Raw genomic sequence first — 25358 nt, forward strand, 5'->3', positions numbered from 1 at the left:
TTGTTGTTGTGGTTTTTGGAGTCTTTTGATGAAGATAATAACGTTATTGTTTTGTTATTATTATCAGAGTATTTGTTTTGTTCTGATTAGGTCACGTGCCGAGTGGGAAAGGTGAACAAATGAAAGTACCACACCCTCATTCCCATGTGGTTGAACCTACCACCCGAGGCAATGAGTTCCCTGGTGGTGGCCTACATCGTCTGGCAGTAATGAAGAAGAATGGTGAGTGTTTACAATCGTGACGAGAATTTTTTTTTTTGACATTCATTGGCAACAGAGCAATGTTAGAGACTTGTAAAATACTTTTGTCTTAAAGTTAAAGCTCTGCTCAAAAATAACGGTTTAAATGTTTTTTTTCTGAAAATTCCTGCATTTCTTTCCCCTTCAACTTCCTCCTCATTTCTTCTTCCTCCTGTTCTTCCTTGTTTTAACTCTTCTTCCTTCTCTTAATCTTCATATCTGCATACACTGTCACAATTGCACCTAGGTTGAAATGCAGGAAACAAAAGACATGTACTGCCATTGCCTTGGAGTGGCAGCAAGCCTCCAGCCATGCTCCTTGCCTCACCTCCAGCATGAGTAGATTCAAGTTAGTGTGTGTGTTGTGAGAATTGGCCTTCATCAGTTGGCTTATAATCAAAATTTTCTTCATATGGGTCTGAACAGGAATAGGGTTTGATGTTACAAGTTACAAGGGTCTAGTCGGGTATGGCCTGGGTGGGGATCTCTCCTTGTTTGGTGAACTGAGGCTCCATATGAGTGAGGCTCCATTAGGGTGGTTTACATTCATGTGGTAAAACTAAAATATATATAATCAAAATTCCTCTGCTGGTTGTGTGCATCCTTGTTCCACTATATCAGATAACTCTACAACCCAAAACACAATGACATCGGAGCTAATGTAGAGGTTGCACCACATTATCATTTTTTAAATAAAATCTATTTTTTTTCTTTAGATATTTGGATCGCAAGCCTTGTTCACGGGGTTGTGGTCAGTGTTTTAGCCTTGTGTCAAAAGTTATCGGCCGATAATTTGTTTCAGACAAAGCTAAAATGTACAGGAAGCGTGGCTGTTGCAAAAGGCAACATCTTTCAACATATGGTTCATTTTTAAAAAAGTCAACTTATGGCGCAACCTCTAAATGTTACCAAAATAAGCTAAAATTTGGCCTAAATATACTTGGCAAAAAAAAGAAACGCAAGTTGATAAGACGCATTTTTTAATGTGCATTGTTGTGCACAAATTATCAATGACAAAGATTTGTAATACCATTTTAAGCACCTGTATTTTCAACCACATTTCTTGAGCGTCATGCCTCGCTGAACCACCACAATGGGGGTTGAATGGATTTTCAAACAATCACTTACTGTGGCTTCCAAGGCTAAATTGCATTAAAATGTTGATGTTCCTGTGGTAGTCTATGGTCCATGGAGGCTTGACCCGAATTCACTCAGCAGACGATAATGCCACGAGTTGTTAGGGTAGGGTTAGGGGGTTTTTTTGTTTGTTTTTCTTGTTTTTTTTGTATACAGAGTCGAGGCTCGTGAAAGAGCTAACATTTATCAAACAAACAAATCAAACAAACAAGCAAACAAAGTATATAAAAAGGGGAGCGGTCGACAAGATGGGGAGAGAAGGGGAGGAAGCACACAAACACAACATTTGAGAGCAGGGACATCGGGAGATGTGTGGGAGGGAGAGGGCCTGCGGGGAGGCAGGATAGGTATAAAACGCAAGGACACCAACGACTTCCAGGAAAGAAGTCGGCACCTCAATAAAGTGGATTTGGGGTGAAATTAGCGGGGGTAGAGAAGATCAAGGTTTTGGATTGGGGAAGATAAGAGATGGTGGTGAACAGCCGTTTTAAAGACCTGGAGGGAGGAGTGGGATTGAAGAGAGTGAGGGAGTTTGTTCCAGAGGTGGGAGAAAAGAGGAATGAAGGAGTGAAGGTGAGCAGAAAGTCTTGATTTCGGCAGTTTAACCATGAGAGGGTTGCAGGCAGATCTTGTGCGACCTGTAGGAATATTTGGGGGACAGAGCCCAGAGAGAGCTGGGGGAGCAAGGCCGGAGAGGAGTCGGTAGAAGACGCAAAGACCACCAACCTGCCTGTGGTGAGTAAGTGAAAGGCCCTCGGAGATAGCGTCATCGCGGGAGATTCCAGGGTAGTTGTTAGGGTTAGTTGTTAGGGTTCGGGTTAGGGTTGGGGTTGTTAGGGTTAGGGTTTGGGTTCGGGTAGGGTAGAGTTTGACATAAAAACCTGCGTTTCTTTTTTTGCCAAGTATAGTTATTGGGTGATACCTAACAGGGGCGACTACAGCTAAGATTAAAATTCGGAATATCATTTTTTGACCGCCCTAGGCTCCATGCCCATTCATGCAAAAAATGAAGGTCTGAGGACTACCTAAAAACGACCTAAATCCAGGATCACTGCTCACCTCCACTCATTTGTTCCTCTTTTTTTCAAGCCTGTGGAACCAACTTTCACATCCTCTTCAATCTCATTCTTCCCGCCAGGTCTTCCTTCAAGACAGCTGTTCACCACCATTTCAGATCGTACCCAATCCAAAACCAAGATCTTTTCTACCCTCTGTAACCCCAAAACAAAAAATGCGTGAAATGAACCTTCGGAATTTTGAAAATATTCTGGAGGGGGGTGGCATTCCCCCCTTGCTTTGAATGCAGATAGGACACAATGCTAGTATAGTCGATAATTACCAAGTTGGATCCCCCTACTTTTCATCATGGTCCGATGCCCATGCATTGGGTCTTCCTGGTGGACTGCCTCTTCTGAGGTGATCATTGTAACACTGTTTCCGTTTATCCATAGGATGAAATCCTCCTTGGACCAGTACATTTGGTGGAAGAGGGAACAAATATCTGGGAAATCTGAACCAATTCTGTTGAGGAATCTGTTTCCTACATCTCTTTTGACCATAACAACTCATTGGTGTTTTTGGAAGTGGCAGTTCACCAGATGTACTGACATCTCCATTTTGCCAATAGTGGTCACTTCTTACTCTATTTTGCAGCTCGTGAAATCATGCAGCCCTGTACTTGTCAGATTACCTGTTACCTGTAAGGCAAGTCAACTTTGAGAACCCTCCACCATTTCACACTTGTGGTCTAGCATGATGGGAATTGAAGATGTCTGTGTTATCAAGGGTGATGGGCCAAGCAGGGGCGCCGCCAGGGATTTTGGGCCCCATGAAATGATATCACAATGGGCCCCTAGGAAGCACGCGCGCACATTTTTTCCCCGACATTTTTGCCAGGAGGTTGAAACAATGCTTATATTTCTGCATACAGTATGGAATTCACTATTTGATGCAAGACTGATACCCACACAAGAAATGTGCTCAATGCCATCTTTTACACTCTAAATGTAATTTTAATGGTAAGAATTACAACATACATTAACCTCTTCAATTAAAATAAATTAACATTATCATCTATAGAATGATATAACAAACAAAATAATAAAATTAGCAGTAGAGTATACATACAAGTATACATATCAAGTGTAGTGATCCAATATCCATGGCCATGCCATTTAGTTATCACTGGTCCTTGCTCAGCCTTACACACCAAGAGCCGAGCACCGAGCCTTGTTGCTAGCAAAGTCACTGATCAAGTCTTTGAAGTCCAGCTTTCTAGCCAACTGACTTTCAATAGACAGCATGGCAAGACTGCAAAGCCTGGTTAATAATTTAATGTTGAGAATTTTTACCTAATGTTCTAATAATTTTTAGGGCCCCCGTCGGTGCAGGGCCCTTGAAATCATCCTAACTTTTCCCCCCCTTACAGCGCCCCTGGGGCCAAGTGCCAACATGGCCATGGGAATGGACAATCCATACACAAGCAATGGCATCGACCATATACAGCGGTCTGTTCCCAGGCAGTTGGCAGCTGCAGCAAACAGACGTCCAGGCAGTTGGCAGCTATATCAGATGGATATTAATGGGCATGCCTTTCACTTCCTGCATTATTTCCAAAAATTGCAGCCAGGCATCCTTGGGGGGGAGTGGTGCGTGGGAGAGAAGGTTACCATCAGAAGAGAGGGAAAGCAAATGTCATCTTTTCACATGCAAAATGGGGGCATTGGCCCTTTCAATGCCACAAGTATGTGGGAGCTCACCAAAGCTCCTGTGGTCTGAATATTTCCAGAGACCACAGTAAGGCATCACAGAGGTTTTCTGGATAGAACAATGTCTGTCATCCCACTGATCCTGAAACATCACTGGGTGGATGCAAAGAGGGGCTTCTATTTTCATGCGCCCCAAACAATATATGAACCCATTGGGCATGCCAAACCCTACATAATTCTTTAGTTGGTGGTGATGGTGGTGACACCTAGCATTTGCAGATTGCAACACGAGTGTTCTAGAACAAAGCACTGCAGAAATCCGCCAAGATAAGGGAGAGACAAAAATGCAGCACATCGCTCAGAGAATGGCAGCACACACTGCCTTGCACCAAAATACCCAGACAAGGCACACCCACTCCTTCCAAATCACATGGGAATGACATGTATTTATTACATCTTTATTGTCAATTGCACTATTTTGATTTTATGACATAATTTTTATTTGCTCAAATTCTGAGTTTTATTTGTCTCACCTTTCATGGCGAAAGAGGCAATTGGTGTTGGGACATGTGGCCATTTAATTGCATGTTCCTTAATTGGTGGGTTTTCATCCCTGACTTTCACATGCTCCATTCGTGCCCATCCTACACTCCCTCCACCCTCCTTTCTATTTAACCAGCATTTATTTTTTTTGTATACAAGATCGAGGCTCGTGTAAGAGATAACATTAATCACAAAAAAAACAAGAGCTAACTGTTAGTAAGAGCGAACATTAATCACAAAAAAACAAACTGAGACATAAAGCATATGACAAAGAGAGCGGGAGACAAGATGGGGAGAGAGAGGGAGGCACACAAGTACAACAGTAGAGAACAGGGACATCGGGAGATCTGAGGGAGGGAGAGAGCTTGGGCGGAGGTGGTATGGGAAGGAGGGGGGGGGGGTGGGAGAGGTATAAAACACATGGACACTCCTAGGACTTCCAGGAAAGAAGTCGGTATTTCAGAAAAGTGGATCTGGGGTGAATTAACGGGGGTAGAAAAGAACAAGGTTTTGGATGGGGGAAGATAAGAGATGGTGGTGAACAGCTGTTTTGAAGACCTGGAGGGAGGAGTGGGATTGAAGGGGGTGAGGGAGTTTGTTCCAAAGGCGGGAGAAAAGAGGAATGAAAGAGTGAAGGTGAGCAGAGAGTCTTGACATTGGCAGTTTCACCATAAGAGGGTTGCTGGCAGATCTTGTGCGACCTGCAGGAATATTTGGGGGACAGAACACAGGCAGAGCTGGGGGAGCTCGGCCGGAGAGGAGTTGGCAGAAGACAGAAAGACCACCAACCTGCCTGCGGTGAGTGAGTGAAAGGCCCTCGGAGTTAGCTTTATCGTGGGAGATTCCAATGATTCTGAAAGCTTTGCTTTCAACAGCGTGAAGCCGAGCTAGGTGTGAGGCAGGAGCACCAGCCCAGAGGGGAGAGCAGTATTCCATTGAGCTGCGGATGAAAGCCTTGTATGTGGTGAGGAGCTCAGGTGTGCCAAGGAAGAATTTCGCATGACGGAGGATGCCCAGTCGGCGACTGGCTTTGGAGGCCAGATTTGAAATGTGGTTTTCCCTGGAAAGATCATGGCAGATAGTGAGACGCAAAACCTTGAGTGACAGAACTTCTTCAAGAGTATTGTTGAGAAAATAGATGGGAGGGTTTTCCAAACACTTTTCAGAGAGACATAGTGAGAGTGTGAGATTTGTCAGGATTGAAAGACATGTTCCACTTGTTTGACCAGTCTGTGATTTTGTCCAGGTCTGCAGAGAGTGAAGAGGCTGCAGACTGCCGATCTGAGGGATGAGATATGGAGCGGCAGAGAGTGGAGGCATCAGCAAAGAGATAGAGAGATTTTCCAGAGAGTTGGAGAGATCATTAATGAAGACCAGAAAAAGCACAGGGCCCAGAACATTACCTTGGCGAACTCCAGCCAGAACAGGAAGGGGTGATGAGAGAAATCCATTCAGGGCCACACGTTGACTACGACCAGAAAGGAAGTCCGCAAGCCATGCATGGATTTTTCCATGGATACCATAGGAGGAGAGTTTGGTGAGCAGAGCGGGGTGCTAGACCATATCTAAGGCATGTGATATGTCAAGGGAGACAGCTCTGATTCCCTGTTTGGCATTGAGGACCCACATCCATTGTTGAGACAGCAGAAGCAGCATGTGCAGAGTAGAATGACCTGGTCTGAATCCAAATTGATGATCTGAGATCAAGCCATTGGAGAAGAGGAAGGATTTGATGTCAGAAGCGATGATGGATTCCATGACCTTGCTGATTATTGAGAGCAGGCTGATTGGTCTGTAGTTGCAAGGATCTGTTTTTGCACCTTTTTATGTAAAGCAGTAATGTTTGCTGATTTCCAAGCTGATGGCAGATGCACTTGAGCAAAAGAGACGGTGAAGAGAACAGAGAGAGGGTGAGATAGAGTGGCAGAGCAGGATTTTCGGACCCGTGGGCTGATGCTGTCTGGTCCAGTTGCAGAATCAGGTCGAGTCGAGGTTTGACAAAAACTTCTCCACCTTGTCAGGAGAGAAGGACACAGATTCCAGGAGCAGCTGGGTTCGACTGTGGAATGTAGGTTCAGAGAGAGATGGGTTCGAGACACAAGATTTTGAGGCAAACGCAGAGTTGAGGTATTCGGCTTTTTCACGTGCAGTATCAGCTGTGTAGCCATTTGAGGTGAGGGAGGGGATGGAAGGGGAACAAACACCTGAAACAGATTTGACCAGAGGCCACCAGGATTTGGAGGAGGGAGACAGGTTTGAGAGTTCAGTCTTGAGAGTAGGGAGATATTGTCCCCTGGCTCTCCTGAGGGTAGACGCATACTTGTTCTGAGCTTTGTGAAAGGAATTGAGATTTACCTTCATTTGGATTAGCCTTCCATGAGGTGAAGGCAAGTTGTTTCATGGCAACTGCCTCACCACAGGATTCAGTGTACCATGGATGGGAGGAAGGGTAAGACAACTGAAGACGAGATGGGATAAATCTGTGCACGAGAGAGAGCAGTTTGCTTTGGAAAAATTCTCAGGAAGAGTTGATGTCAGAGACAGTAGAGATGGGAGACCAGTCCAGATGATTGACGGCTGCTTGAAGACCGTGCCAGTCAGCCTGAGTGAAATGCCAGATTCGTCGGCACTGAGAAGGCTCTCTGAGAATGGCCAGAGAGATGTCCACTTTAACAAGCAAATGATCAGAAGAACCTATTGGAGCAGAGATCTGGTATCTGTTATGTCCATTTTCTTTACTTCAATTTTCCTCAATGCCCCCATCTCTTGTATCCACTTAGCCCCTTCCACCTCTTCTATCCCTAATGAATAGATGTGCCCTTGGCAAACATAATCCCCTCTTTCCCTTCTGTTGGAATGTGGCAGAGTAACTTGAGAGGTTACAATCTCCATAAATAATTACCATGAACCACTACTCAAATGGGGGTAGTGTTCAGTGGTCACAATGATATCAACAACTTCACCAAATACACTAGAAATTGAAAGTGGTTCAGGAAGATGGCAGTTAGAGGGCTTTGGGAAGCCAATGTGGGAAAGAACAGTGCTGAGGATTGGTACACACTGAATGTCTAATACATTTTTAGCAATAATCTTTGTAGTTTCTGTTAATAGTCCCCTATCGGTTTCACCGAAGGGGACTATAGGTTTGCTCTCCGTCTGTCTGTCTGTCTGTTTGTCAGTCTGTCCGTCCCACCTGTGGTTTTCCAGACTTTTTATTCCTCCTCCTGGGTGGCTGGAGGCATTATGTTTTCGGGTTGTCCGTACGTACGTCCATCCGTCTGTCCGTCCGTACGGGCTAAACCTCGTTTTTCTCAGCAACCGCATGTCCAATTGAGACAAAACGTTCAGGGTAGGAGTGACACACATGCAGAATGTTTTCATGATAATTGTGACATCATAGGTCACGTGGTATGGCAGCCATCTTGGATTAAACGCAAATAATGATAAAATTATTTCGCAGAAACCGCTGAATGGAAAAATTTGAAACTTGGCACATTGTCAAGTACTTCCAATAGGGGAAAAAAATCATGATAATGATGACATCATAGGTGAAGTGGTATACCAGTCAAAAATGTTTTCATCAAATTCCTTATCCTAAAAATCTGAAACTGCATGCACATGATCTATGACACATTTTTATTGAAATATTAAATTTATGACATCATAGGTCACATGGTTTGGCAGCCAATTGGATTTCACCTAAAACCTTGAAGCATCTTCTCCCAAACCACCAAATTGATTGACTCAAAACTTTACGTGTGTCATTGACTCGGCATGGCGATTAAAAGATTATCAAGAAAACATAATTGGTCACGTGGCGTGGCAGCCATATTGGATTGAAGGAAAATATTAAATAATTATATCTCTGAAACCGCTTACCCTATCGATGTGAATTTTTACAAATATCATCTAGCACCATTGCTGCATATAGTTTGAAAATGATGATGTTGTAGGTTATGTGGTCTGGCAGCCATCTTGGATAGAAAAACTAACCTTATCCCATCAACAGGAAACTTCACAAACGTGATCCCCTACCCATACATATGGAGAGTATACATTTTTACGGTGTATCCCTTAGGGCTAATCAGTCTAGAACAGTGTTTGTCCATCTGTATGTATGTATGTATGTATGTATGTATGTATGTCCCCTCAAACATATACCAATCAGAGCTGAGGATCTGGTCACATGACAGGGTAATGTGATTACATCTGATGTCATTACAGCGTACAACGGCTGACTACAAACACCGCCATTTTGATGTACTAGGGCATGCCCGTACTATATATATATCTAAAATTATATCCCCCCCCTCTATTTACATGAAATGGTTTGGTCCATGAAATGTTTTGGGCCATTCGCAACGCCAAAGCGAACGGCGAACGCTTTACATGAAATGGTTTGGTCCATGAAATGTTTTGGTCCATTCGCAACGCCAAAGCGAACGGCGAACGGCTTGCGAGTACAGAACTGCTACCATCATCAAGTAGAAAGAGAAGAGAAAAAAAATGAAAAGGAAAAACATTCCAAACCGCGAGGGAAAACAACACGGCACGTCGACACAACAACGTGTCCTGTGATTGGCCGTACGTGGCTGCCAGTAGCTGCCCCCAAAAAAAAGCTTTCACCGTCCGGCGACTGAATTTAAGGGGAAAAATAAAACGCTCTTCGCTTAAAACAACGCCCTTCGCTCTGACTGAATTGGGACAATGTTTTTATGTTTTTAATTGAATTACTATCCGTAATGGCGCACGCTCTCACGGGAGCTCCGGAAGGTCGTATATCGCAGTTATGATGAATCGCAAATTCGTTTTTATTAGTTTTAAAACATAGTTTAACGCCAACATAGCGCCAACATAGTTTGCAAACGTGAAATAAATGAATACGCTCTCAAATGTGCCATCCGAGGCAGAGTGTGTTCGCCACGTTCGGCACACGCGATAGCTCGCTGCTCTCTGATTGGTTGAATCGTTTTTTGGACATAGCTCGGTAAGTAATTGTCCGATTAATATGAAACCTTGAAAAGGCACATCCTCGGGTCCCCAGCAATATACCTGGCAAGTTAAAAGTATATCGGACCCGTGGTTGTCGAGAAACAGCGGTCACAGACAAACGTACAAACGTACAAACGTACAAACAGAGATTACTGGAATTATAGATAGACTAGGGCATGCCCGTACTATATCTATATCTAAAATTATATCCCCCCCCTCTATTTACATGAAATGGTTTGGTCCAAAGCGAACGGCTTGCGAGTGGTGACAATCCCCCCCCCTCTATTTACATGCAATGGTTCGGTCCAAAGCGAACGGCTTCCGGAGTTTGGTAAAGAAATCGCCATCGCGTACACAAACGCGCAGGAAAGCGAATGAATCGCAAATTCGTTTTTATTAGTTGTAAAACATAGTTTAACGCCAACATAGTTTGCAAACGTGAAATAAATGAATACGCTCTCAAATGTGCCATCCGAGGCAGAGTGTGCCCGCCACGTTCGGCACACGCGATCGTTCGCTGCTCTCTGATTGGTTGAATCGTTTTTTGGACATAGCTCGGTAAGTAATTGTCCGATTAATATGAAACCTTGAAAAGGCACATCCTCGGGTCCCCAGCAATATACCTGGCAAGTTAAAAGTATATCGGACCCGTGGTTGTCGAGAAACAGCGGTCACAGACAAACGTACAGACGTACAGACAGACAGACAGAGATTACTGGAATTATAGATAGATATGCCGTTCATGCCGAACATATAGTTGAACCTGTCATACATCACAATCGCCATGCTCTACCTTTACATTTTCATGCAGTGTGAAACACAAACAAACCGATTGTTAAAATATTCATCAAATATCGAAAGCATAGTCATCTTCAATATATGAAAGTAACGGCAGTTTTGTGTCCGGCCGTCACGCTACGTCATTACGTCGATGATGTCATTACGACGGCTGACTCCACCGACCGACATTTTAATTTACGAGTACACCCGCTCGCTACGGGAGCGACAGAAAGGGTCATTCCTCTTTGGGGTATAAATATTACAGGCGATCTATGGTGGGGTCTCAAGAACATTGGGTGTATGTTCATTTACCACGTTTCTTGTGGAGAGATAGCCATTTGGTTGAAGCATTCGAGCAAGCACTTCATTCAAAACCCTTAAGGAATGGCTGGCTTGGCAAGCGCTAGCTAGCTGAGCTGCTTGGTAAATGAATGGTAAGATCTTCCTCCCTTTCAGTTTCGTGTTAAACAGCAGGAAAAGTGGGTTTCATTGGTGGTTTTCACAACAAAACCTTAATTGGTGACTTTCAAAAGGCCGCTACGAAAAACGCCACTTTTCATGTTATTTGGCCAACCCTTGTGGGGTATATAGATTACAGTAGATCTTCCCTCAATTCTGTAAGTAAAACTTACCTCATGGATGTCTGGATTCCTCCAAATTTCTTTGTTTAATGTTATAGACAGCATCAGCGACTGTTTAAAAAGCTAATCACGTGTTTGTCGTTTATAATATTTTACAAGCCCAGCTACGCCGCTGTTAGACTTCCGGTCTTGTTTACTCTAGTTTAAGGTCATATTAGTGTAGCAGCATAGCAAACCTGTTGTGCATTTTGTGATACAAGCACCAAATTTGGCACAAATGTACATTAATATGTTGCGAACATTTTCAGATATTGGGCCACTTGAAATTCCGTAATTTTTTTTTTCAATTTTTTTCGAATTTCGTAATTTCAAATTTTTCGGGTGACACCGTCACAATTTCGGTCGTCGAGGCCGGCCGATATAGTGGGGCGGCTTAGCCCAAATATTCAAAAGAATTGTGCATTTTGTGATACAAGCACCAAATTTGGCACAAATGTACATTAATATGTCCGGGCATGCCCGCTATCGCCTTTCCAGGGCACGCCCAGAGCGTCCGGGCATGCCCGCTATCGCCTTTCCAGGGCTCGCCCAGAGCGTCCGGGCATGCCCGCTATCGCCTTTCCAGTGCTCGCCCAGAGCGCCCGGGCACGCCCAGCCTCGACTTGCCAGGCCGCAGCCAAACACGCCCGGGCAGGTCCAGACTCGCCTTTCCAAGGCTCGCCCTTGATACCCGGGCATGCCCGGTATAGCTTTTGCCGGGCAAACTTCCCGACATAAATGTGTATATATATTGTTGCCCGAAAAACGGGCTTGTCAGAATACCTGAGCTGTTTTGTTTCAATAAAGCAACTCGGACGAATTCCGTCTTTGGTCGCGTCAATTCTTTCGACTCGCGTTGGAGCGCAGTTCCTTCATTGGTGACCTACCGACATGGATACGGCAGTGACGCTTAAACTGCCTACCTTCTGGGAGACTCACGCGGCTGTTTGGTTCGCCCTGGCGGACTCCCAGTTCGCCCTGCGAGGCATCACCGCGGACGACACCCGCTTCCACCATGTTGTGGCGGCGCTCGGTCCCGCCACCGCGGCCCGCGCCTTGAGCCTCCTCCAGCACCCGCCGGCTGCTGACAAATACGACGCGCTGAAGACGCTCCTCCTCGGCGCTTTCGCCCTCTCACCGGCAGCACGCGCACGGCGCCTGCTTGACCTGCCCAAGCTCGGCGACACGCGCCCGTCCGAGCGCATGGACTATATGCTCTCGTTGCTCGGCGAGCACTCTCCGGCATTCCTGTTCCGGGAGCTGTTCCTCCGTCAGCTGCCTAACCCGGTACGCCTCGCCCTGGCTGGCACGTTGATCACGGATTCCCGCGCCCTCGCCAGGGAAGCCGATAAGATCTCCTCGGCGGGCCAGCACATCGGCGCGGTTACCTGGAGCCCGCCGCCGTCCGAGGCGACGCCCACGACGCCCGAGCGCCCTGCGCGGTTGGAGGCCGAACTGCCGGTGCAACTGGCGGCCGCCACGCCGCACCGCCCGCTTCCGACACGACGGCCGGGGCCTCCACCTGACCGGGCGTGGTGTTATTACCACGCCAGGTTCGGACACAAGGCTCGGACATGCCGGCCCCCGTGCACTTTCGGCAGGTCGGGAAACAGCCGGGCCGGCGTTCATTCCCAGCCATGAGCGCCGGCCACTCGGGCAACTTGCTGTTTATTCGGGACAAAGCGTCTGGACGGCGTTTCCTGTGCGACACCGGCGCCCAACTGAGCGTCATACCTGCCTCCGAGCAGGACAGGCTGGACGCAGTTTGCGGCCCCTCTTTGGTCGCTGCTAATGGCTCGGCCATACGCACTTTCGGCCCACGCGTCGTCACCCTCTGCTTCGGCAGCCAGCGCTTTCAATGGACTTTTGTTACCGCCAGCGTCCCCGTGGCTTTGCTGGGCGCCGACTTCCTCTGCGCGCACGGGCTGCTGGTCGACGTCAAACGACGTCGCCTTGTCCACGCCGAGACCTTCAGCTCCCTGGCGTGCACAATGAGCAGCTCCGCGCCGACCGAACTGGCGTGCGCCCTCCCGGTAACGAACGAGTTCGCTCGCCTGCTCGTGGAATTCCCGGCCCTCACGCGGCCGACGTTTTCGGCCGTCGCGGTGCGGCACGGGATCGAGCACCACATACCCACTATGGGCCCGCCGGTCTACGCCAGGGCCCGCCGCCTCGACCCAGCCAAGCTCGCCGTGGCAAAGGCCGAATTCGACGCGTTGGAGCACCTCGGCATCGTGCGGCGCTCCGATAGCGCGTGGGCCTCGCCACTGCACATCGTGCCAAAGCCGGGGGGTGGATGGCGCCCGTGTGGCGACTACCGCCGTCTCAATGACGCTACCACCCCCGACAGGTACCCGATCCCGCATATTCAGGACTTTTCCGCCCGTTTGGCGGGACGGGTCATCTTTTCGAAAATTGACCTGATACGGGGCTACCACCAGGTACCTGTCCGGGCGGCCGACGTCCCGAAGACGGCCGTCATCACGCCGTTCGGCCTGTTCGAATTTTTGCGGATGCCGTTTGGCCTCAAGAACGCGGCCCAGGCGTTCCAGCGCTTGATGGACGGCGTGCTGCGCGACCTGCCGTTTCTTTTCGTCTATCTGGACGACATCCTCGTCGCCAGCACGTCCCGCGCTGAGCACCTCCTCCACCTCCGAACACTGTTCGGTCGCCTCAGCGAGCACGGCTTAATTGTCAACCCGGTCAAATGCCACTTCGGCGCGACGACCGTTGACTTTTTGGGCCACCGCATCACCAAGGCCGGGGCCGTGCCGCTGCCGACCAAGGTCGAGGCCATCACCACGTTCCCGCGTCCCCGTTCCATCAAGGCCCTCCAAGAGTTCCTCGGCATGGTGAATTTTTATCACCGATTCGTGCCCCGCGCTGCTCAGCTCATGCGGCCCCTTTACGAGGCCCTCCGGGGCAAGCCGGCCAAGCATGACATTGTTTGGTCCGCGGCCATGGACGCGGCCTTCGCCAGTGCCAAACGGGCCCTCGCCGACGCAACGCTGCTGGCTCACCCGGTGCTCAACGCGCCCATCGCCCTCACTACGGACGCCTCCAACTACGCGGTGGGCGCCATCCATGAGCAATGGGTGGACGGGGTTTGGCAGCCACTCGCTTTTTTCAGCCGGCAACTCCGGCCGAACGAGTTAAACTACAGCACGTTCGACCGCGAGCTGCTCGGGCTATTCCTGGCCGTTCGCCATTTCCGACACCTCCTGGAGGGCCGCCCGTTCACGGCTTTCGTCGACCACAAGCCGTTGGTCTACGCAATGGCTAAGGTCACGGAGCCGTGGTCGGCCCGCCAGCAGCGCCACCTCTCCGCCGTGTCGGAGTTCACCACGGACATCCAGCACGTCGCCGGCAAAGACAACGCCGTGGCCGACTGCCTTTCGCGGGCCAGCGAGAACGCGGTCCACCTCGGCGTGGACTTCACGCTCATGGCGGCCGACCAGACCACCGACGCCTCGGTGCAGGCACTCCGCGTGGCGGACACGGGCCTCCGCCTGGCCGACATCCCCTTCGCGGGCACCGTCCTGCTCTGCGACGTCTCCCAGGGCCAGCCTCGCCCCATCGTGCCCGTTTCCTGGCAGCGCCGCATCTTCGCCTCCATCCACGGCCTTTCTCACCCGGGCCGGAAAGCTTCTCAGAAGCTGGTGTCGGCGCGTTTCGTCTGGCACGGCCTTCGACGAAACATCCGCGACTGGGCCAACGCCTGCACGGCCTGCCAGCGAGCCAAGGTCCACCGCCACACCCAGGCCCCGCTGGCACCTTTCGCCGTGCCTGAACGGCGTTTCGACCACGTCCACGTGGACCTGGTGGGTCCCCTGCGCCCCTCGCGGGGGTTCACCCACCTGCTCACCATGGTGGACAGGACCACCAGGTGGCCGGAGGCCGTGCCCCTCACCTCCACCACCACCGCCGACGTGGCGCAGGCGTTCATCGCCACCTGGGTCGCGCGCTTCGGCGCACCAGCGGACATCTCGTCCGACCGCGGCCCACAGTTCACGTCTGAGCTTTGGGGCGCGGTCGCCCGTTCGTTGGGGGTCACGCTGCACCGCACCACGGCCTACCACCCCCAAGCCAATGGGTTGTGCGAGCGGTTTCACCGCTCCATGAAGGCCGCACTCATGGCCGGCCTTCAGGACGACGGTTGGGCCGACCGGCTGCCGTGGGTCCTTTTGGGCCTTCGCACGGCCCCCAAGGAAGACCTCCAGGCGTCCGCCGCCGAGCTCGTCTACGGCCAGCCACTCCGCGTCCCGGGCGAATTCGTGCCTGACGCTACCAGTCCCTGGTCCGCCGCTCGCCAGCGCTCGGACCTCCAGGAGGCCGCCCGACGATTTGCCCCCGTGCCGACGTCCCGCCACGGTGGCCCCCAGTCCTACGTCCCCCCGGCGCTTCGCACAGCGGAGTACGTCTTTGTGCGTCATGACGCACACCGGGGGCCACTCCGGCCGCCGTACGACGGGCCCTTCCGGGTCTTGCGACGGGGCGACAAGTCTTTCATCGTCGACTTCGGCGGCCGGCCGGACCGGATTTCTGTGGACCGCCTCAAACCGGCGCACATGGACGTCGACCGACCACCACGGTTGGCCCTTCCTCCGCGGCGAGGCCGCCCCCCGTCCACAGTTCCCCCCGCTCGACCACCCACCACCACGTCAGACCCCTCCCCACGACCCTCCAGGGGTCGCTTCGGCCGGGTCATCCGGACCCCCCTTAAATTGACCCTGCCGGTGCAGGTCGATTCTGGAGGGGCGTGTGTAGCGGTTACCGCTGGATGTACATAATCGCCTTGCACCGGCCAGAACACGGCCAGACGCGCCTCTCCCGGGCATGCCCGGACTCACTGTTCCCGGGCACGCCCGAACCTCCCGGGCACGCCCGGTCTCGTCTTTCCCGGGCATGCCCGCTATCGCCTTTCCAGGGCTCGCCCAGAGCGTCCGGGCATGCCCGCTATCGCCTTTCCAGGGCACGCCCAGAGCGTCCGGGCATGCCCGCTATCGCCTTTCCAGGGCTCGCCCAGAGCGTCCGGGCATGCCCGCTATCGCCTTTCCAGTGCTCGCCCAGAGCGCCCGGGCACGCCCAGCCTCGACTTGCCAGGCCGCAGCCAAACACACCCGGGCAGGTCCAGACTCGCCTTTCCAAGGCTCGCCCTTGATACCCGGGCATGCCCGGTATAGCTTTTGCCGGGCAAACTTCCCGACATAAATGTGTATATATATTGTTGCCCGAAAAACGGGCTTGTCAGAATACCTGAGCTGTTTTGTTTCAATAAAGCAACTCGGACGAATTCCGTCTTTGGTCGCGTCAATTCTTTCGACTCGCGTTGGAGCGCAGTTCCTTCATTGCGAACATTGTGTGGTCAGCAATGAAGACGAGAGTCTGAATTACATGTATGCAAAAGACCTTGTGAACCAGTGAAGCAAATACACGGGTAAGCATGAATTAAATCTAGGGCATGATATAATTTCCATGATGTTTACCTCTACACTCAATGGTGGAAGGAGGTAATGTTTTGATCCCAGCTTGTCTGTATGTCTGTTTGTCTGTTAGTCCACAAAATTCCAGACAAAGCTTGTAGTAGTGGTAGTTGTAGTGGTAGTGGTGATAACAGAAATTGTTATATAGAACTGAACTTATATTATTATTATATGCAGAAAATAACTTCATTTCTATATGCCCTGCAGTGGACAGGTTAATTGGTTTATGCACTGAAGGGGTCACCCTGGTGTGCACTGCTGTGTTCTGCCTCACTGAGTTGTTCAGGTATGATGTACTCAGCACAAGCTTCCGGTCGGCCCGGAGGTGGGGGTGCGGAGCCTGTCACGGAACGTCAAAACAAACGGCCTGCCGGGGCCGCCCAAAAGTCGGGCGTGAGGGGCGCGTCCACTAATGGAACGCCTCTCGCTTCCCAGATCGAGGGCCACGTGGTCAGGAGAACCTCGTCCCTTCCGGTCACACTTTGCCTATCGGCCGGCCTCGAAGACCGAAATTGTGACGGTGTCACCCGAAAAATTTGAAATTACGAAATTTGAAAAAATTAGAAAAAAAAAATTACGGAATTTCAAGTGGCCCAATATCTGAAAATGTTCGCAACATATTAATGTACATTTGTGCCAAATTTGGTGCTTGTATCACAAAATGCACAATTCTTTTGAATATTTGGGCTAAGCCGCCCCACTATATGTCACGGGGCGTGGCAGCCACATTAGCTTGAAAGCCATTTTTTTTTTTTTAAATCCCTTCTCTGCAACTGCTTCACCGATCGATGTGAAATCTGTCATGGCTGGTGAAAATGTGATACTTGAAAACAGCTGAAGGGATTTAAATCAAACTTGTATATTTTTAGGACAGTGAACGAGGGCATCTACCCGTTGTAGGACTATGTGGAGGCATATTGGCGACACAGTCACATTGTTCTAGTTTTCTCATACCCTTCAACATATTCAACTGAAACTATGTACATGGCTTTAATTTGTCAAGTTGCAGAACAAGTTGGAGTTTCAGGCCGTTTCATCAATTTTTAGAATTTGTTATTGCTTTACTATGCAAAATATCGGGACCGGTCAGGGACATGTATTGCAAAGCAAATCTCCCTCTTGTTTATTGTATCAACAGGGAGTAAACAATGTACTCTGGTATGTTCAGCAACACAGTCATCTCACAAAGGTGGGGATGGATGTGATGTTAAGCAATATGTTAAAGAAGTCTCCTTCTTGAAGTAAACTTGAAGACAACTTATATGTGGCAATGCTATCATGACCACCAATAACAATTATCCACTGTTGTCTTTGATAAGCACAACTCGATTTCAAAGGAATATTGTGCAACAATCTAAGTTAGTAGGTATGGGTGGAGATAAAGATGAATAATACAAATGGTCTTTTTAATTTTGTTTGAATTTTTTTTTCTCCTAGGTAAGGTACATCGTCGTGCTGTCCAGGCCACGAGGATGGCAGACGTTGACAGTTCATTGGCACCCCTGCTGCTGTCACGGCGAGCGGATGCGGTCGCGTCTGAGCCAGGACTGCGAGCTGAAGTGTCTGGACGTGATCGGCGACTTCACCGCATGGAGGCCGTACGGCAAGCAGAAGCCTCTCGAGGCATGGCGTCAACTGACAGAGCTCTGGTGAGTCCTCTGCTAATGGCCACTTCTTTCGGTTTGTTTACTGCATCAATGCATCCGATAACCTCAATTGCCGGTCCTCACCTGAAAGTTTTCCTGAATGTTCGATGAAAGGCCAAAGATTGATTTTGAGACATCCACTTGCTGAGCATATAAGCCTTGTGTTGGCTTTGCGGTTAGGGAGCTGGCTTGGGATCCAAGGATCCTGGGTTCCAATCCCGGTCGATCGCTGAATTAACACCAGGGGTGTTGACTCAGCCTGTCATCCTTCTGAGGTCAGCAAATTGAGTACCAGTACACTGGTAATTCCCTGTGTGTCGCAAGGGGCGACTAACAGTGTTGACGGCAGGAAGGGCATCCGGCCATAAAACATTGCTTCAAAAAGGGGGCCACTGTGCCCGAAAAAGGCGAACCCCTGCTCTGCGGGGAAAAATGGCCTCGAAAGGTGGTTCTTCACTTGCTGAGCATATAAAGAATGTTATGCGCCCATTTGTTAACTTGCTTGAAACACCTCCTTAGAAACTCAAAGTGAATCTTTGTTTTTAATACTGATCTCAGGATCATGGAAGAGTTTGTACCTAAAACACATGCAGGACAAATACATTAGTTGACTCCAGAGTCCTTTTCATACATTTCAAGCAAAGTTAGACAAAGTTAGACAAAGACAAAGTTTGTCCATGTAATGGACAAATACATGGAGTTTATCTGATCTTATTCTGCATTCCAAGCATTATTGTCGTGGGGATGCTCGGGTGAACAACCATTAAGTAGTTCTTAAGCCAGGTGAAGGCTGAATGGATTTATTTCAGCCGTTATAGACCAATCAAATGAGTGGAAAAAGAGAACCCTGAGGTCAATCTCTGAAAGTATTACTTTCACACCGTCGTCCACGCGATGTCCCAGTAAGCGCAGAAAACAATGGCCGGCCTTGTTCGGCCCGACGCGGCTTCACCCTGCGACTTGCATCTGCTACCTACTCCATGTAGTCGTTGCCCACTGGCTTCCTCCCACGTCCACGATGGTCCCGTCTCCAAAGGCAACCCTCGAGAGTGGCTGGCTGATTCAGCAGAGTGCCCTCCACGCACTCTCCACAGGTAGTACCTTGTCCGACCGCTCGTCCACGCACTCCCTCTTCCGTTGCCGCTTCTTCCTCTTGAACTTCCCCGCTGGCAGTGATGGCACCTCCCACTCCACGAGCATACTGAAACATCCCTCGCAAACTGAAAATGCTGTTTAACATTAAACTGAAATAAATTTGGAGAAATTCTGACATCAGTAAGGCAAATTTTACTTACAGAACTGAGTAAAGATCTACGGTACTCTATATACCCCACAAAGAAGTAATGACATGACCCTTCCTGCCCCTCCTATAGACAATGGCTCTATCTCGTCTCTCGCAAACGGTTTCCTATTTTTTAGTGTTCACCTTCCGACATTATGAACCATGGTTACAGAACAGTCAACAGACCAACTCCAAATGTGGAATGATGTCTTCAAAGGAAAGGAAGATGAACGTGGTTATGCATCGCTTTGCACACTTTTGTCACACACATAAACGTCACTTTGAACACTTGTGTCACAGTTAGCACACTCATTATGGCACAGGTCGGCGAGGAGAAATGTAGCATAATATAGTCAGTACCATTCATCCACGACAAAAGAGCTTGTGCTCCTTGCACTTTCAATGATGTTCATATGTCCCTACTACATCCAATTGTACCGCAGAGATCACTGTGTTCAAACAAGGTGCCCGTTACCTATTTGTCTATTTCAGCCACTTCGCAATGAGAGGAAGCAGCGTGAGCGAGATCTACGACTTGTGGAGGAATTTCGAGAGCGGGCCAAGGTGGACAGTATCAGCAACTTGCTCCGCCTAGCGCTGTCCACACGACACGTCGTCCATGCCTCACCTGGAATGGCCGAATTCTTTGAATTCGCTTTGCAGAACCCGCACGAGATGGCACACACCGTGAACGTTCAGAGCAGCGACCCAGAACTCAGGTTTTTGAAGTGTTTACATCCTTCAGACTGAAGTTATCGATTGATGTGTGCAATATGTGCAGGTTTGCTTGAAATGTATAATGAATCTGAGATTTAAAACATGTTTGATTCTGGTGGGGTCACCCGTGGGAATCCCACGGGCATGGACGTGTGTGACATTTGGACATCTTCATTTAGATGCTGCACATTCAGTTTTACATAATGGTCACTGCAATTTATCAGATCCACAAATGATGTAATCTACATCATTTATTTACTTCTGATAACATGTGAATGCATGTGCGTGCACATGGGAAATAGTTTGAAACTGCCGAAATTTAATTTAAATTAAATTTAAATTATAATTTAAATTAAGTTTAAATTAAATTTAAATTAAATTTAAATTAAATTGAATTTGGTTAAACTGCCGAAATCTAGGCTCTCTGCTCACCTTCACTCTTTCATTCTTCTTTCCTCCCGCCTCTGGAACAAACTCCCACACTCCCTTCAATCCCACTCCTCCCTCCAGGTCTTTAAAAGAGCTGTTCACCACCATCTCTTATCTTCCCCCATCCAAAACCTTGATCTTTTTTATCCCCGCTAATTCACCCCAGATCCACTTTTTTTGAAATTCCAACTTCTTTCCTGGAAGTCTTTGCAGTGTCCATATGTTTGATACATCTCCCACCTCCCCCCAAGCCCTCTCCCTCCCACAGATCTCTCGATGTCCCTGCTCTCAAATGTTGCGTTTGTGTCCTTCCCCCTCTCTCCCCATCTTGTCTACCGTTCCCCTTGTTATATGTTTTATGTGTCGGTTTGTCTTTCTGTGTGATTAATGTTAGCTCTTTCACGAGCCTCGATCTTGTATACAAAAAATTATTTTTTTTAAATGTGTAATTACACCTAAAGTAAAATGTGACTTCAAGAGCTCAAATCCTCTCCCTCCCACATCACGCACACTGCACCGGGAAGTGGGTCACACACATGGGAGTGGGTCACACACGGGGGAGAGTGGGTCAAACACGGGGAGAGTGGCGGTCGCTTTACTCCTCTCCCCTCATTCCTTTCCAACTCCTCCTCACTCTCCTTTCCCCCTCCTCAGTCTCCTCTCCTCCTCCCCCAGTCTCCTCTCCCCCTCCCCCATTCTCCTCTCCCCCTTCCCCAGTCTCCTCTCCCGCTCTCCCAGTCTCCTCTCCCTCTCCCCCAGTCTCCTCTCCCCCTCCCCCATTCTCCTCTCCCCCTTCCCCAGTCTCCTCTCCCCCTCCCCCAGTCTCCTCTCCCTCTCCCCCAGTCTCCTCTCCCCCTCCCACAATCTCCTCTCCCCCTTCCCCAGTCTGCTCTCTTCCTCTCTCAGTCTCTTTTCCCCCTCCCCCAGTCTCCCCTCTCCCTCCCCCAGTCTCCTTGTTCGTTCTAGGCCTGAACAAAAGGCCTCCAACAGGTGCACGACTCCTGAGTTTTATCATGTGGTTTAATGTATGTTACCTCTAAGGCTTTGTGTAAATCACACTCCTCAATCAAAATTAGCGCATTTGAGAGGTCACGTGACTCCTTTGCCGATCTCTCTGATCATTGTAACTTCCTAATTAACATTTATTTTTCACATCTGACACCATAATTTGATGATCGGAGCTCAGCATCTCACCAGTTATATTGGTACCCGGGTTGAAATCCGAAAAAAAATTGGCCTTTTTATATAGCATTGTATACATGGAGCAACCCTTAGAGATGGCGACAGGTGGTGGCTCATGTGTTTATTACCCTGCACTCTCGAAGCAAAAAGCAGGGTTAGGCATTCGGTGGCATATGTGCGTACATGTGGCGTATGTGCATACGTGTCTGCATTTTAAAAATGTATTTCCTCGCATTTCGCTGGTCCGATTGACACGAAATTTTACCATTGGAGCGCCTCCGCCTGTCGAATTTTTTTATTCATAATTGTGACGTCATAGGTCACGTGGTACGGACGCCATCTTGGAAAACGTTACACCTCTATATCTCTCAAATCGCTGAATGGGAAAAAAATGAAACATGGCTCATTGTCAAGTACTTTTTTCTTTTTTTTTCTTTTTTTTGTATACTGAATCGAGGCTCGTGAAAGAGCTAACATTTACTTCACAAACAAATCAACCAGACAAACAAAATATATAAAAAGAGGGAGCGGAAGACAAGACGGGGAGAGAAGGGGAAGCACACAAACACAACATTTGAGAGCAGGGGGATGTGTGGAAGGGAGAGGGCTTGGGGGGAGGAGGCGTGGAAAGGGGGAGGGGGGAGGGAGAAGTATAAAACACAAGGACACCAAGGACTTCCAGGACAGAAGTTGGTATTTAAAAAAAGTGGAATTGGGGTGAAATTAGCGGGGGTAGAAAAGATCAAGGTTTTGGATGGGGGAAGATAAGAGATGGTGGTGAACAGCTGTTTTAAAGACCTGGAGGGTGGAGTGGGATTGAAGAGAGTGAGGGAGTTTGTTCCAGAGGTGGGAGAAAAGAGGAATGAAGGAGTGAAGGTGAGCAGAGAGTCTTGATTTTGGCAGTTTAACCATAAGAGGGTTGCAGGCAGATCTTGCGCGACCTGTAGTCCTCCCCATGGGGAATAAGATATGTTGATGATTAGCTCATTGGTGCCTTCATTATGACGTCATGATTCGACAAGTACAACGCTAGATCTGATCAGTATGAAACAAGACCGAAAGTCTAACAGCGGCGTAGCCGGGCTTGTAAAATATTATAAACCACAAACACACATGATTAGCTTTTTAAACAGTCGCTAATGCTGTTTATAACATAAAACAAAGAAATTTGGAGGAATCTAGACATCCATGAGGTAAGTTTCATTTACAGAACTGAGAGAAGATCTACTCTAATCTATGTACCTCACAAAGGTTGGGTATGTACCGTTTTGTTGGAAGAGACGTAACGCCGATGCTTTCTATATTTCATGGGTCATTTTAACTATCGGTATTTTTGTGTTTCACACTGAATGAAAAATGTAAAGGTAGAGCATGGCGATTGTGATATATGACAGGTTCAACGATATGTTAGGCATATAAATCAAAATGGCGATGTGTGGAGAGTCAGCCGCTGTACCGCCGTAATGACATCAGACGTAATCACATCACCCTGTCATTTGACCAGATCCTCAGCTCTGATTGGTATACGTTTGAGGGGACATACATACATACATACATACATACATACATACATACATACATACAGACGGACAAACACTGTTCTGGACGGCTTTGCCCTATGGGCTACGCCATAAAAATAAATTCCTCTGCAACTGTTAGTCCGATGGACATGAAATTTTCAGAATATGAGTGGCTCCTCCTGTGGAATTTTTTAAATGAGCAACGGTACCCGCCCTATGGGCGGAGCTTCAATTGGGAAGCCCAAATGAAAAGGCAAAATATCAGAAATTGAAGGCTTTTTTTATTTTAAACGATTCATATAAACATCCGTTGAATCATATCACACGCAAATCATCAAAATCTAAACGGTACATGGCACCCATTTTGAAAAAAGATTGAATTCTGCAAAACGGAAGCGGCCGCTGCACGTCTTTCTCAGTCGCACGTTTATGTGTGAAGAGTGCGCGCCGAATCTGTAACACGGACGCGACCGCTACACCTGTTTCTCAGTGGCTTGGCACATGCTGCCATGTTACTTCGGAGCCGCACGTTTATATAGGAAGAGTTCGTCAGGAGTCGAGCTACTCTCTCCTGGTACGTAGAATAAACAGTATTTGTAGAATTTCAACAAAAGCCACATCACTGTTCATATCGGTAAATATTATTCCATCGTGTTTGGAAAAACTGGAAAATTGGTAAACAGAAAAATTGGAAAAACAATATACCCTATTTTACTCCCAGGGGTCCCAGGAAGACCCACCCAAAATATCGTTGCGATCGGTTGAGCTGTTATTGCGGTACCTTCGAACGAACGGACAGACATTTGGTGAATTATAGTAAGATGATAATTGTGACATCATATGTAACGTGGTCCAGGCGCCATCTTGGAAAAATCGAAAAACGTTGCACCTATAGCTCCGAAACCGCTGCATGGAAAAAAATTGAAACATGGCTCATTGACAAGTACTCCCCTTGGGGAATAAGATGTGATGATGATGTGATAATTAAGGTACCGATGATGTCATAATTCGACAAGTACAATACTTATCCCATCATTATGATTTTTTTTTTTCTCAGCAACTGTTGGTCTGATGGACACAAAATTTTCACCATAGGAAAACCTCCTCCTGTAGAATATTTTAATGATAATCATGATGTCATGGGTCGTGTGGTACAGGCACCATCTTGGAAAAAAAAATTAAAAACGTTGCACCTCTATATCTCCAAAACCACTCGATGGAAAAAATTGAAACGTGCCTCATTGTAAAGAACTCCAGATGGGGAATAGGTGTTGTTAATGATGACGTGATTTGTGCCATAATTATGACGTCGTAATTCGACAGGGGCAACGCTTCGTCTGATCAGTTTGAAATTAATTAAGCGTGATTGATGCAACAATTATATTCGAGAATATACATTTATGATGTCATCGCTCACGTTGTCTGGCAGTCATATTGGATCAAAGAAATAAATAGAGTTGCCTCGCATTTTGGATTGCGCAGGGTAAGTATTCTATGAATATCATCTAGTTATATAAGTTATGAATTGTGTGAAAATGACTGTTTAAAAACCCTAGTAAGGTGCATTGGGGTGAAAAATATAATCCTATAAAGTTTTGTCGCGATTAACCTTGGGAGCTCACTCAATGCAGAGAAGTAGGAAAAATCACATTGCTCCGAGCTCCTAATTTCAAAACTATAGCACCTACAAAAGTGATTTATACAGCGGTTCAGAGGTGTGAAGATCAGGCATTCGGTGATATGAGTGAGGAAAGTGAAAAAAAACTGAACTTTATTGTACAGAAACCGTTGCGACCTGTTCCAAGTCGAGGCATTGTTGAGCAAGCCGAAACAAAATGGCGGGTTAAGACCTTTGTGAAGTGAAAGCAGGTTGACCAAGATGGTGTGCCACCATCTTGGTAAGGCTTCTTTTTTTTTCTTTTTTTTCTTTTTTTGATGAGCACCCCTAAAATATCTTCAAAGGGGGTGTTTAATTCACCCAAATACCCCATTTTCATTCATGCACTCCCTTGGAGCTCCCTTAGTATGCATGCAAAGTTTTGTGCTGCGAGGTTTCATGGTCTTGGAGTTATAGGGGAC

General features: G+C 48.0%; 1 protein-coding gene across 1 annotated transcript in view; it reads left to right on the forward strand.

Moving 5' to 3' along the window:
• The window catches only part of NPHP4 (nephrocystin 4), a 174946-nt gene that overhangs the window by 75951 nt on the left and 73637 nt on the right, over positions 1-25358 (forward strand). Inside the window, exons 7-9 of the mRNA XM_078779516.1 lie at positions 91-222; positions 17941-18152; positions 19924-20150. Of these exons, the coding sequence (XP_078635642.1) occupies positions 91-222; positions 17941-18152; positions 19924-20150 (571 nt within the window). The remainder of the gene's footprint in view (positions 1-90; positions 223-17940; positions 18153-19923; positions 20151-25358) is intronic.

Source organism: Myxine glutinosa, chromosome 6 (assembly GCF_964187855.1).
Source record: "Myxine glutinosa chromosome 6, kmMyxGlut1.1, whole genome shotgun sequence".
Lineage (NCBI taxonomy): Eukaryota > Metazoa > Chordata > Myxini > Myxiniformes > Myxinidae > Myxine > Myxine glutinosa.